Raw genomic sequence first — 14570 nt, forward strand, 5'->3', positions numbered from 1 at the left:
ATGCTATCTTCCTAAATTTCATTGGCCCTGCTTCACAAAGCAGGAAGGCTTTCCAGGGGTACAGTTTCCATTCCCCTGCTGATTTGTATGTAAATTGAGCTTCCATTGTTTTTATTCCACACTGCTTAATTTACATTGGAGACAAATAGGTAGCTGCCTTCCCTCCTATCTGGGAGAAAACCTGTTTCTCCCTGTGTGTGGTCACAGACTTTAAAGCATAAGAACAGTGAGTATCTATAATTTGTTATATAGTGTTAATGCATACATTTTACATTGATATTAATCACTAGTGTGTCACAGGCTTTCATAAAAGCTCTTACTCAATACATTTGTATAATACAGTAATATTGTATACAATCAGCTGATTCAACTGCTTATATTTGAGGTTCAGACCCTGCTGTCTTTATATTTAAGAAGCTATCTCCCCACTCGTTAGTTTGATGGCCTTTTTTACCTTTTATATAAATGTGCCTTCATTGTCTCTGCCTGGCGACCAGGCAGGTCAGATAAGCAAATACACATTTCTTTATCTATGGCAGACAGTGCTTATGCATTGATTGCCAAACGCCTTTTAAAAACATAATTCAGGCACATATTTATAACTCTGTACATCAGACAAGAATATTAATAATCAGTGAGTTATTAGTTTTCCAGTGATGTATTACATGATGATGTTTGGGTATATGTCATCACAGCAATGTTAGGTGTAGTGAGTATGTCAGGCCTAACAAGAGTTGCTGACACAGAGTAGTGAATCACCAATGGGACTGTGTGTCACAAAGGCTTTGAGGGGAGTGACAGCACAGGTATTTTCACCCTGATTGGAAGACTTACTCCTCAGGCTAGTAGATATTGGGTAAATGTTTCAAGCCCTACATCTTTATATGATCTTAATATTGAAATTATTGTTGTGGTTGCTTATTAGGTTCCCACAGATTACTCGTTTCTGTAAACAATGCCATATGCAAAGTGTTTAAACCTTTATGTAAAATTAAAGTAATGGCAAAACATTGCTTTAGCCGTTGAAAGGATGCTTGGGTTCTTACTGTAAAGGAAGCAGATATACAAATCCTAAAACAGACAGTATCAACAATTAATTGATCACTAGGGAGTAGAAATTTCAAAGCGTATGGTGTAATACTTTGTAAGTAAGAGCTAGGCTAATTGTAATGCTGTTTATAAGCGGACAGAAATAGAAGTATTTTGGGGGTAAGTAATCATTTACAACAAATTCAACCTGTGGTATTGATAGCCATTTTCTAAACTATTGTACTCATCAGTAGCATTTTAACGTGTATTGATAATTTCACATATGTGATGCCTTTATATTGGAGAAATGCAGACTCTGATATTCATTCCCTGTCTTAACAGTGTTTTTAATATTATTTCTTAGACAGTTATGACCAGAGTGCATTACAGGCAGTCCAGCTGGAAGATGGAACCACTGCTTACATTCACCATACAGTTCAAATGCCACAGTCAGATACCATCTTAGCTATTCAAGCTGATGGCACAGTAGCAGGCCTTCATACGGGAGATGCTACAATTGATCCAGATACCATCAGTGCTTTGGAGCAGTATGCAGCTAAGGTACATTATAATACATTTTATCTGTATGTAGTTTCTTTAATATATAGCATCACAATACATTTTACACAGAGATCTCGTAAACTAAGAAATATATGATGAGAATTAATTAGAGGAATTAGTTAGAAGTGTGGAAGATGGAGAAGGATGAATTCCTAATAGACAAGGCATCACAAATAAAAGATGTAACTTCAAACTGTGTAGAGTTGAAGGTAGGGATCATGAAGTTAAATACTGAAAGTGCAGAGTGAGATAGCAAATGTATAAGTGGATAGAAAATCAGAGGGGTATAGTAGAAGCAAATATATGGAAAACCACAAGGGTTATTTTGAATCATTTAAAAGGTGGTTTGGAAACCAGTGAAGGTAATGGAGAGTAAGAACTCCCTGAAGTTTACAAGGCATTGGATGTAGGAGGATTATAGAAAAAGGAATTGCAGTGGTTGAGATGAGATGAAGTCATGAGCTTGCTGTTGAAAGGGTTAGGGTAAGAATGCTTCTGAGCCAGGAGCTTTGGGGATAGTGTAGAAATGGTTATGGTGGATTCTCCCACATTGGAGGAATCCTTTGCTGTCTAGTTAAGCTGGTTTTACTGTCTATTTGTGCTGTTGGAACAGCTCAAAGGGGCCATTGTAAGGGCATGATCTGGCTCTGTACTTTTAAATTTGCCATCATGTCCCCTTTATTAATAGTTTCAGGAACTCCATGCACAGAACAATGCTAGAAATTGTTTGGTTAGAAGAAGGATTTAGAACCAAATTCATCCCTGATTTTAGCTTAATTGAAGTCATTGGTGACCAAACTAGCTCTTGAAGTCACTGTAGTTAAATCCGGGACAAATTTGGTCCTTGCTCTCCCTCCTTAATTGAATACAACCTTAAGAAGTTCAGCACTTTGGTAGTTATACAAGGCTTTTGTTATAACATGGGGAGGATTTTACATTTTTTAAGAGCTAATATACCATATGGTAGCCATGTTTCAAGATGATGGAGTAACAGAGCTATGAATGAGTGTGCGCCCTCAGCAGCTGAGTCCTTTCACTTTTGCATTATTCACTGAAGAAAAGCAACTGGTATATAATTTTAATTTTTTGTCTTTCATATTATTTTCAGGTGTCTATTGATGGAAATGAAAGTGTTAGTAGCTCAGGAATGATAGGTGAAAATGAACAAGAGAAAAAAATGCAGGTATGTAACACTATAGAATATAATTGGATCCATTGGATTTTTATTTTCTCTTTCTCTTCTATGCCCAACAGTCTTTACAGTGCAAGTGTTCACCTTCCTCATAACAGCTGGAAGCACGCCGAATCATAGGTGCTGGAACTAGCGGTGTGGGGGTACCGCAGCATGCCCTGGCTTGAAGTGGTTTCCATTATATGCAGGGTTTACAGTTTGTTCAATGGCTGTCAGTACCCCCACTCTACAAATTGTTCCAGCACTCATGCGCCAAATATTTAGCTCTGAGCCAGGTCCTTGGGCTGCCTATCAGGAGTTCTCTAACTCCAAACCTGTGCAGATGGCAGGCTCCATTTCTCCCTTTATAGAAGAATAATTCACGGGATTTAAAAAACATTTACAATTAACCACCATCACCAGCTGCCACTCCGCCAATGTATACAGTTTGGGGAGACAATGCCCCCCCAACTCTGCCCATGGCAGGCCACCTGGGACTGTATCACAGCCCAGCTTTTGGCTGTGGCCCATAGTTTCGGAGCCCCTGATCTAGACTGAACTCCTGCACATTGCAGGCCATAGAACCTCTCCCATCCACTCCTGTAACAGACCCATAACCTCTGGCTGAGCTACTGAAGTCCTCAAATCATGATTTAAAGACTTCAAGTTACAGAGAATCCACCATTTACACTAGTTTAAACCTGCAAGTGACCTGTGCCCCATGCTGCAGAGAAAGGCAGCCCCCCCTTCCCCCTTGATCTCTGCCTTTCTGACCTGGGGGAAAATTCCTTCCTGACCCCAAACATGATGATCAGTTAGACTCTGAACATGTGGGCAAAACCTACCAGCCAGACACCTGGGAAAGAATTATCTGTAGTAACTCAGAGCCTTTCCCATCTAGTGTCTCATCACCAGCCACTGGAGATATTTGCTACTAGCAGTGGCAGATCAGCTACATGCTGTTGTAGGCAGTCTCATCATACGATACCCTCGATACATTTATCAAGCTCAGTCTTGAAGGCAGTTAGGTTTTTACCCCTTCTATTCCCCTTGGAAGGCTGTTACTTCGCTTTTCTGATAGTTAAAAACCTTCATCTAAATTCAAGCCTAAACTTACTGATGGCCAGTTTATATCCCTTGGTTCTTGCATCAGCATTGACACTGAAGTTAAATAATTCCCTGATATTTATCCCTCTGATGAATTTATAGAGAGCAATCATATCTCAGCCTTTTATTGGTTAGGCTAAACAAGCCAAACTCTTTGAGTCTCCTCTCATAAGGTAGGGTTTCCATTCCTTGGATCATCCTAGTAGTCCTTCTCTGCACCTGATCCAGTTTGAATTCTTCTTTCTTAAACATGGGGGACCAGAATTGCACATGGTATTCCAGATGAGGTATCACCAGTGCCTTGTATAATGATACACTTCCCTGTCTCTATTGGAAATACCTTGCCTGATGCATCTTTAGTTCAGATATTTTTAATAAGCAGTGTCCATTGGTCCACACACACGCAGTTGTTGTTCTCACTGTGAACCGAGGGTATAAGGGAACTGGCATCTCTCCAGTTCCTTGTTACTGCCACATGGCCTGAGTTGGAACCTTCGTCCAGTTTCTTCTTCAATTGTGTCTACCTGTAAATATATTTTTAAATAGTTTAGTATTTAACTCTTTTAGTTTTAAGTACTAGTGTGGTTAGTTAGTTGTTTTTCACTGTCCCCAGGAAATCCTTCCTGAGGAGTTAGGATTATGTCCAGAGTCCTGGAGTTCAAAAATTACGTTTCTTGTCCCCGCTACTTTTTAGTGAGCAATATACACCAACTCTGCTATTACTGCCTAGGTGAGGCTCACATCTCAGTGAAGTACAGGATTTGCTGCTCCTTCCCTCCCAGAACTCATGATGATGAAGAACTAAGACTTAGAAAACATCTGATGGAGAAAGCCAGGAGACTCCACTCAGATCTGGGTCGGGGAGACCCCCCTGTACATCAGCCTCAGTCAACAGACAGTGCAGGAGCTCAGCAGTCGAGGCTAAGACTTCCAAGACAAAGGAGAAGGCTTCTCATGAGAGTAAAGGAAACTCTTACAAGCATAGAGACAAATCATCTTCTTCCAAGGATGCCCCCCAGAAAAGAGATCCCTCCTCTCCTTCAAGGTCAGGACAGTCCTCACACCTGTGTTCTGTAGATTTTGCCAGAGTAAACCTCCTTAGCAGGAGGAAAGTGACCAGAAAGAGTATGGATCCCTCAATTGTGGCTTTTGTGGCTCACTGGCTTTTGACAGGCAGATCATACAAGGAGGCCCAGTTGCCAACCCAGTTCCTCCTCTGTATGCTACATTCCCTGGGAATTTTTACCAATCACAAAAAGTCCTCTTTGACCACCCACAAGGTCCTCAAACTTCTTAGGAGCAACCTTAGACTCAATGAGAGCAAAATCCTAGCTACCAGTCGAAAGATTCCATGCCATGGGCAATCTCATAAAACAGGTCACCCATGGACTTCAGTTAGACTTGCCTTTTCCTCATGTGCACACCTGATGCCATTTGCCAGGCTCCATCTCCATTATCTGCATACCTTGCTTCAGTCCGTCTACTCACCAGAAAAAATCAACATCAGTCCCAATTAACAGTTCCATCCAAGATTCTAGCCTCTCTTGTCCGGTGGACAAAGCCGGAGAAAGTTCAAGTGGGGACTCCTTTCCTCACACCTACACCTGAGGTGAGTATCATTACAGATAGTTCCCTCTTACATGTGGGAGGTCATATGAACAATCATACTGCACAAGGCAACTGGACCCTTCGGGAGTTCAGGTTGCATATCAGTTTATTGGAGTTAACAGTGGTCTGTTGGGTCTGCAACACTTTCCTCCCACTCATTCAGTCATGACATATCCAGATAATGTCAGACAGTATGTTAACTGTCTTCTAAATATAAAAAAGCAGGGAGGAACAATATCCTTTCCTCTGTGTGCAGAGACAGTCAACCTCTGGAACTGATATATCAGACATCAAGTAACTCTTTCTGCAGCATAACTACTAGTTGTGCAGAATTCCCTAGCACTGGGATCCTTGCTATTCTAGAATATCTACTTATCCTTAAGGCATTGGGTCTCTCTGTTAGCTCCTTACAGAGTCATTTAGCAGCAATCAGTGCTTTTCATCCTCCTATCAACGACTGTATCCTCTTCATTCATCCCATGACAAATAGATTCCTTAAGGGACTTCTTAGATCCTTCCCACGACTGGTGAAGCCAAGACCTCATTGGGACCTCAATGTCATTCTTTCATCTCTCACCAGACCTCCTCCTGAACCTTTAGCCACATGGACCATGACCCATCTCTCAATGAAAGTTGCCTTTGTAGTCACCATCACATCAGCCAGAAGAGTCAGTGAGCTGGGAGGACGCATGGCAGACCCACCATATACTATCTTTCATAAAGAAAAGGTCTTTTTTTTTTTTTCACCCCCACCTGAAATTCATCACTAACGTAATTTCAGAATTTCACGAGAGTCAAACCATCCCCTTACCATTTTTTTTTCTTTCCCAAAACCACATGTGTTTGCTGAGGAGAGATGTCTTCATTCTCTTGATGTCCAAAGAGCACTGGCCTTTTATTTACAAAAGCACATAGAAAGACATCTAGACTTTTTGTTACCACAGCAGAGAGGTCAAGATATATACATGCTCAGAGTCTTTCTAAATGGATCTCTGGCTGCATTCTCCTTTGCTACGAAACTAGCTCACATACCTCCCCAAGAGAGGGTGAGGGTCATTCCACCAGAGTGCAAGCAATCTCTTCTTTATCTGTAAGAGATGTACCTCTACAAGAGATATGTAGACCAATTACCTGAAGCTCCTTCCACATCTTTACAAGACATTACGCTTCGGCCAGTCTTCAACTACAGATTCAGCTGTGGAGACAGCAATATTACATTCAGCCATCACTTCTGTGACCCTGCACCCACTTCCGGTATGACTACTGCTTACTCATCTCTCAGGTGGAATACATACAGGGGCCATCACTCAAAGAAGAAAAGGAGGTTACTCGAGGGTTTTTTAGATGTATATTCCATATTTGTATTCCATTACCTGCCTTTCTTTCCCTCTGCTGCGGATATTACTAGATTTGTAGTAGGAGAAGGAACTGGAGAGGCGCCAGTCTGCACTGCCCCTTATGCCCTCAGTTCAGAGCATGAAGAGAACAGCAGCACATGTGGGGACCAATGGACACTGCTTCCTAAAAATCTCCAGAGTCAGGAGAGCATGGTGCGCATGCGTACCCACATGTAGAATACAAATAGGGACCACGTATCTGGAAGACCCTCCAGTTACAGTTAAGTAACCTCCTTTCCCCCCACCCACTATCGTCTTCAGAGTTTTTCTCCTGAAAACTACTAGATTAAAAAAAATTCTCTATTCTGATTTGGGTTTATAGGCTGACTCTTGGTTTGAGGACACAGCAGCAAGGGGTTAAGACAGCAGTTCTCAAACTGTGGGTCGGGACCCCAAAGTGGTTGCAACCCTGTTTTAATGGGATTGTCACAGCTGGCTTAGACTTGCTGGGGCCGGGGCCAAAGCCTGAGCCCCACCTTCCGGGGCTAAAGCTGAAGCCTGAGGACATCAGCCCTGGGCTGTGGGGCTCAGTTACAGGCCCCCTGCCTGGGGCTGTAGCCCTTGGGCTTCAGCTTTGGTCCCCCTGCCTGGGGTGGTGAGGCTTGGACTTTGGCCCCCCCACCCAGGATGGGGTCAAGCTTTGGTCCCCCCTCCTGGGGTCGTGTAGTAAATTTTGTTGTCAGAAAGGGGTCGCGGTGCAATGAAGTTTGAGAACCTCTGGGTTAAGCAATTCTACATCTAGTTTTTCAGCTTCCAGTTATCTCACAAAAGGTGATGAAGTGGCTGTTCTTTTCCTTAGAGAGACATACTGGGTATATGCCTCCAGACGCTCTCTTCGGTCTCCTTGGTAGCATTTCATTCTTCTACCAAGTGCCCCCCACTTGTCTCACAGATTTGGGCAAGGGAGCAGCAAAGGAGGCCTTGATCCAAATCAACCCTTTAAGGAGCAAAGTAAAATTTCTATTCCTTTTGAAAATAAGATTGTTTCATTGAGTTCATAGTACCACTTAAAGCTTAAAAATCTTTCCAAAAGGGAAGTCTTCCGTGAGAGGTTCTAGTGGGAAAACTTGGATGCAATTTCTGAAGCTAGGCCCGGAGAAGGGTCAGGAGTCTGAATCTCTTAAACATAAGTGGGGATGACGGTCTTTCTCTTCACAGGGTCTTTTTGTAAAGAAATAGAATAAGCCAAGGAAAGAACAGAGTTGCTTCTTTACTTTAAAGTTCCACAAACAAAAAAGGTAATTAAAAAAAACAATAAGAAGTCTTTCTTCCTACATCAGAGAAAATCTCTGTAATTCCTGCTCACCTGGCTAATGAGGACATGATTTAGATGGGGTGGAGAATTTCCTAACAAAGTGAAATTTGTGTCTCCACCCATGAAAGACAGGAAAACTACTCCTTTTCTTAATATTTGATGATGTCTTCCAAATATTCTGGTTATAAGCTCTTTGGAAAGCCAAGTCAGACAAGGTAAAGATTTAAAACTGGACGTTGTCTGCATACCAAAGGCACTGGAAGCCCACATCTCACATGCCACAATGGTGTCAGAGAGCTGGGACCAAATTTTAAGTAATTTTATCCCCAAGGTATGAAAATTCCTTCACAGAAAGAAATTTTACTCTGTAACTTAGGGGAGACAGCCTAGATTAAATCATGCTATCAGTCACTCTAAACTCTGCCGTTCAGGATTTCATGGATGCTGGTATGGGCCCTCTGTTTCAACAGTTAAGGACAAATTAGTATGCTACAGTTCCGTTTGATCATTAGTAGCCGTGTACGGTCAGCTGAATGATGCTTTCCCATTTCATCACCAGAATTTCTTCAGCGAGGAGGCCATAGCAGGGTAGCAGACTAGCAGGTTTCCAATAGCAAACTTGCTTGAGAGACAAAATGCTGAAAACAATTTATTTTTCACTTTCTGAAGGCCCCTCATTAATTTTAGTTATACTTAGTATTAGTAAAAATTTGTGAGTGCTCAGCCTGGTAGTTTCCTGGCACCAATATTTTCAGATGGTCTGTGGGTGTGGTGTCTAACCTGTGGCCCTCAATGGCAACTACATTAAGAAGAAAATTGATTCTCCGACCCAGCCTCAACACACAGCAACTTGGAGTCTGCTGTAACTTTGTACAGGTTGGCTTTGATTCCCAAAGAAACATATGGCAGCTGAGGAGAGCCAGGGCGCAGCATACTCCGACCCAGAATGAGACCTGATTTTCAGAAAGTGCTGAGTATCCAGTCTAAAAATCAGGCCTCTTTGAGGTGTCTCTAGTTGAGGCACCCCAAAATCACTAGTCACTTGACCATGATTTCATCTAGATTCAGGTTGGTGTCTGCATGTTTATTAGAGGAATGATACATTGAAATCCTCAGCTAAACAATAAAGGTAATCATGGGCATTAGTTGTCCAATGAGGCACCTTTTTGAGCCATTAGATTGGTTATTATATAGCTATTTTTCTGGTGGTATCAAGTTTAGTACTTAAAATTAGTGAGTTATTGGCTCAAAAGATTGGATTAATTTTGATGTCCCGTGTGTTCTGTTACTTGTAATCTGTGTTGCAAGCAGAGAATCTTATTTCATGATGGTAAAGATAAAATAGGTCATTATCACCAGCATTTTGAAAACGGAAACTTAAACCCAGCTGTGTATTTCAGTAATACTTTTCCCAAGGACACACTTATTTTAGACTTTAAAGGGACACTGTCAGAATAAAAATAATATTTAACAAAAATATTCCCTTACGTTTGTTAATATTAGTACCTTAAATGATTAAAATGAAATAATTTTAACAATATAATTTACTCTTTCCAATTAACCTGATTTGTTTACTTTTTGCATTTTCAATTTGGACAAGGAAAACAGATTAGTTAGTTTTGCTTTTGTTTATAATGGATTTCAAATCTATTTTATGTTCTAGTTTTTATGTACCAGTGCAGTGCATTGTTCCATTGGGTTGCAAATATTGCCGGGGAATATTTAGAGCCAGTGTTTTCACTGAAATACTAATAATTTAAAAAATAAACCATATGAGTTAATATTTGGTGAAGTAAACCTTTTTTTTAAAAAAAGTAAATCCTAATTGGACTGTCCTGACCTGATATTAAATATTTTATTTTAAAAAGGTAAATTGGGAGTTGCTTCTATTGCTGATTAATATTAAAAATAAAAGTTACACGTGTCTGTAGTTGCATATACATTGTATTGTAATTTAGAGATAGCAGGCACTTTCAGAGTAGAAAGTAGGAAGCACGGCATCTGAATGTGTTCAGAGAAGCACTTCCTTTAGCACCTTTCCTATGAGTTTGGACAAGTGTTATAGTCTAACCCATTCACTTCCACTAGATTATTTACATTCTTTCTGGACTCGCTTTTCATGTTAACTTTCTTTTTCACTGTTTTTTGATTATTCATTTATGCCATTGTCATTTATTAGCTGAAAATAAATTAACTTTACAGGCTTCTGTGTTTTGTTTCCTCCTTTCACAACAAAATTCCGTTGGCCAAAATTTTGCAGACTGAAGTGCAATGTTACTCTTAACTTTTGAATAATTGTTTCTTATTTATTGAGCCCTGGTAGTATTCTCAGCCCCATATAAACCTGTAAAAAGACCGTTCCTACCCTGAGGAATCGATAATCTAACCAAAACGTAGATTACACAGTCCAAATATGCAGGCATAGAGGCTCAAGGTCTAATCTTCAAGCCAGAAATGCTTTTTTTTTAAAAATCGTTTGTTTTTAAGTCTATATTAATTATTTGGGGGGTTATTATTAAAAAGCCTCACAGAAGAATTGTGTTTTAAGGAAAGATTTGAATAAAGAGAAATAAAGTTGCTTGGTAGACCAGTTTGAGAGGAAATTCCAATTGCAGGAGCTGCATTGAAGAAGGCATGAAGACAAGAACGGGAGAAGGAAATGAAACTTAAGGGACATTAGGTAGAGCAGGTTGGAAGGAAGACAGGCTTCAGGAGGAGAATCAGCAAACACAGCAAATGGCAGGGTGGACTGAGTCAAAAGACATCAACTAGGATTAACTCTTGTTATTTCTTATTTTGAAAATCTGATTTTTGTCTAATTGGTTATAAACGTCTTAAATGATTTCCATGTTGTCATATTTGTTTTATCCTAGATTGTCTTGCAAGGACATGGAACAAGAGTGACAGCTAAATCTCAGCCAAGTGGAGAGAAGGCTTTTCGCTGTGAATATGATGGCTGTGGAAAATTGTACACAACAGCTCACCATCTTAAGGTAATTACAGAATGAGGGTCAGTGGCTTGCAGGCATTCTTTGGTTACACAATTACATGGACAAAGGTAATGGAAACATACAAGAAGTCAGATACAAGAGCATTCTTTTTATCCTAAGTTGAGTACGCTGAAATCTCCATCAATAGGATGTTCTAGATGCCCCAGTTTCTCCAAACGGTCATGCTTAGTGTTCTGAGATGAGGCCCTTTTTAGAAAGTTTAACAGGTAATGGACTGTTATCAGTGGGCCAGCAAAATACACGCCACACGTTGGGAAACGCTGCCAGAAAACATGAATTAAACAAATGCATCACAGCTGAGAACTGGGAAGACCAGCAGGAAAAAAGATGGAATGTAAAGGTTGTCAATCTTTGGATTTTCAAAGCAGAATGAATGTAGATGTGTAAGGTTCCTATATTGCAAGTATCACAAAGTATGTCACTTTTTTCATCAAGATAGCCACCATCAGCAGTAGCCTGGAGATGCTACAATTAAATTTTAATTTCTATGTTTATATACAATGGGAAGCTCTGCTCTATCATGTGATTTCTCATATTGCTGTATTGTGATCTTTAATTCTTTAGAGCGATGAAATATTCAAAGTTGAAAAGTTGGAACAGCTCTTGTTTTTCTACTCGCTCCCTGGTTCCCTTTTTCAATCCCGTGCTTAGCTCTGGTACATGGAACATGTAGAGAAGTACAGATGCCAGCTAGGTTAGTCACTTGCAGATGGGGGAGGGTGCAACCTTTCCAATGATAGTGCAGTCTAGAATCAGTCTCTCACTCCATGTGGATCTAATCCAGTGGTGGAGTACTGGCTAAATGTCTCATGCAGCAGGGGAAGGATCACTGGGAGGCCTCATAGGGATTGAGGGAAGATTGGAGTGAAGGGTTGCCAACTTTATAATCGCACAAAACCAAACACCCTTGCCCCGAAGCTCTGCCCATACCCCTTCTCCTAGACCCCGCCCCCCGCTCACTCCATACTCCCTCCCTCTGTCGCTCCCTCTCCCACACCCTCCTTCACTTTCACTGGGTTGGGGCCTGAGGTTGGGATACGGGAGGGGGTGAGGGCTCCAGCTGGGGGTGCGGGCTCTGGGGTGGGGCCAGAAATGAGGTTTCAGGGTGCAGGAGGGGGCTTAGGGCTGGGGCAGGGCATTGGGGTGCAGGAGGGGGTACGGCTGGGGATGAGGGGTTTGGGGTGCAGGAGGGGGCTTAGGGCTGGGGTGTGGGAGGGGATGCGGGGTGCAGGCTCCGGGAGGGAGTTTGGGTGTGGGATTGGGTTCTGACCTGGGGCAGGGGGTTGGGGTGCAGGCACCAGCCAGGCGACGTGGCCAGTTGGAGCTGCAGAGCCAGCGCTCGGGGTGGGGGCGGCCCACGGAGCTCCTGTGGCTGACCCTGCGCCTAGGAGCCAGACATGCCAGCTGCTTCTGGGAGATGCGTAGAGTCAGGGAATGCAGGGAGCCTGCCTTAGTCCTGTTGTGCCGCTGACTGGACTTTTAATGGCCTGGTCAACGGTGCTGACCGGAGCTGCCAGAGTCCCTTTTCGACCAGGCATTCCAGTCGAAAAGTGGATGCCTGGCAACCCTATTGGGGTGGAGTGTAGCCCTTGAGACACACATGCACACAGCCAGACTACTGTCAATTTTGCCAGTTTAGCTGTTTGGTGACCCTTTCAGTTGGCTCTTCTGCTTCTTTACAAAAATAGGACAAATCACCTGTTTCAATAAAACTGATCAGGGCATCAGGTCAGATCCTGAAAACAGAGACATTACTACTTTTCCAGAACACATTATTATCCTATTTTTAAAAAATCATTATTACTGTTGAAAAAAAGAACACTTCTTAAGCAGTGACTTCCAAGAAGAGAGACTAAACATATAATTTTTGACAATGAAATAGTTTTTATATTCGAGAAAGCAGACAAAATACTGTATTATATCAATGTGGTGGATGTCTTTTTAACAGGTGCATGAAAGGTCACACACAGGAGATCGACCATATCAGTGTGAACATCCTGGTTGTGGCAAAGCATTTGCAACAGGTAATGTTTTGGGGAGTGTTTTCTCCTGTTTGCTAGGGCCTGTCTGTCTCCTAATAAGACATGTTTTTGTTAATGCAGTTTTTAAACTGCTATGCAGAAAGGCTAGATTTCAGTCCATTTATGAGAAGTGGGCATATTTTCAGCTAAAGATGGAATGAGGCTTATGGAAAAGAGTATTTTGAGCGTTATTGAAGCAGAAATGTAATGAAACAAAGAGATACAGAAGAAAATGTGTAATCTAGCATCCTATTGTCAGTTTCTACACTATGGACAGAAAAATCTATTCATGTGGAATAAGTTTCATGAGTTAAATAAGGTGAAAATAAAAAGGCTCAACTTGCTGGCTGCAGACAAGGATATCTGAGCCTCTGATCCCCTGTTGAAAAAAAATTTTTGATCGGTGATACTCTGTGTCAAGCAGTGTGCTTGATCTGGTTCTTTTTCACCGTCGCATCAAGCAGTGACATTTCTCATAAAGTAAGTGAATTTAACAGCTCATACAGACTAGTCCATTTATGCATGACATTTCATTTGATCTTGTAAAATGGAGTGATGAGATGAGTAAGTAAAATATGGAGGATAGTAAAACAAGCAGTGGCTGTTTTAAAATATTCTTTTCTTGGTTTTTGAACATGATTGTAATACACAGAAACAAAGAGATAGGGTTAAAAAACCCTGAAACTTGAAAGATTAAGAAGATTGCATGAAGAACGCCTTCCATTGTAATATAAAAAGCCTGGTTTCTTTGTAGGCATACTAATATAAGCAATACTGGGCTGAAAGGCCAACACAGAAACAACTGTACTTCAGTGACTTCACATAAATTTAGTTGCACAGTGTTTGTAAAGCAATTTTAAGATTATAGTACAAGGGTGGCCAAATTTACTGACCCTCTCAGCCACAAATGACAATCTTCAGAAGTTCGAGAGCTGGGGCGCACCTGTCGGAACTCGGGGCTTCAGTTCCGTATGAAGCACCTGTTGGGGCTCAGGGCTTTAGCCTTGCCAGGAGGAAGGGGTTTCGGGCTTTTAGCCCCATGGGAGGTGCCTCTCATTGCTTGGGGCTGAAGTCCCACTCCTGCTGAAGCCCTGAGCCCTGGCAGGTGTGCTCCGTGGGGCTGAAGCCCTGAGGTGGGGCAGAAGCCAGAGGTGATGCGTGGGGTAGGGCACGTGGGGTCACATTCCCTCCCCGTCCTACACCTGATTTTTGCCGGGGTTTGCTGACCCCACTCGGTCTTATGGTGTCGCCAGGCCTCCTCCCTGCATGGCAGCTGCTGGAGCTGGCAAATTGGGAGCTGCGACCATGCGGAGAGGCAGCAGCAAACAGCTAGGAACTGCAGGGAGTGCCACTGCTTTTGCTGCTGCTTGTCCCTGTAGCTCCCAGCTGTTTGCAGCTGCCTCTCCATGG

At 42.0% G+C, this 14570-nt stretch overlaps 1 protein-coding gene across 1 annotated transcript in view; it reads left to right on the forward strand.

Annotated features, from left to right (window-relative positions):
* Positions 1-14570, forward strand: part of ZNF143 (zinc finger protein 143) — a 73539-nt gene that overhangs the window by 19355 nt on the left and 39614 nt on the right. Inside the window, exons 6-9 of the mRNA XM_074955027.1 lie at positions 1394-1590; positions 2699-2773; positions 11002-11121; positions 13088-13163. Of these exons, the coding sequence (XP_074811128.1) occupies positions 1394-1590; positions 2699-2773; positions 11002-11121; positions 13088-13163 (468 nt within the window). The remainder of the gene's footprint in view (positions 1-1393; positions 1591-2698; positions 2774-11001; positions 11122-13087; positions 13164-14570) is intronic.

Source organism: Natator depressus, chromosome 6, assembly GCF_965152275.1.
Source record: "Natator depressus isolate rNatDep1 chromosome 6, rNatDep2.hap1, whole genome shotgun sequence".
NCBI classification, from domain to species: Eukaryota; Metazoa; Chordata; order Testudines; family Cheloniidae; genus Natator; species Natator depressus.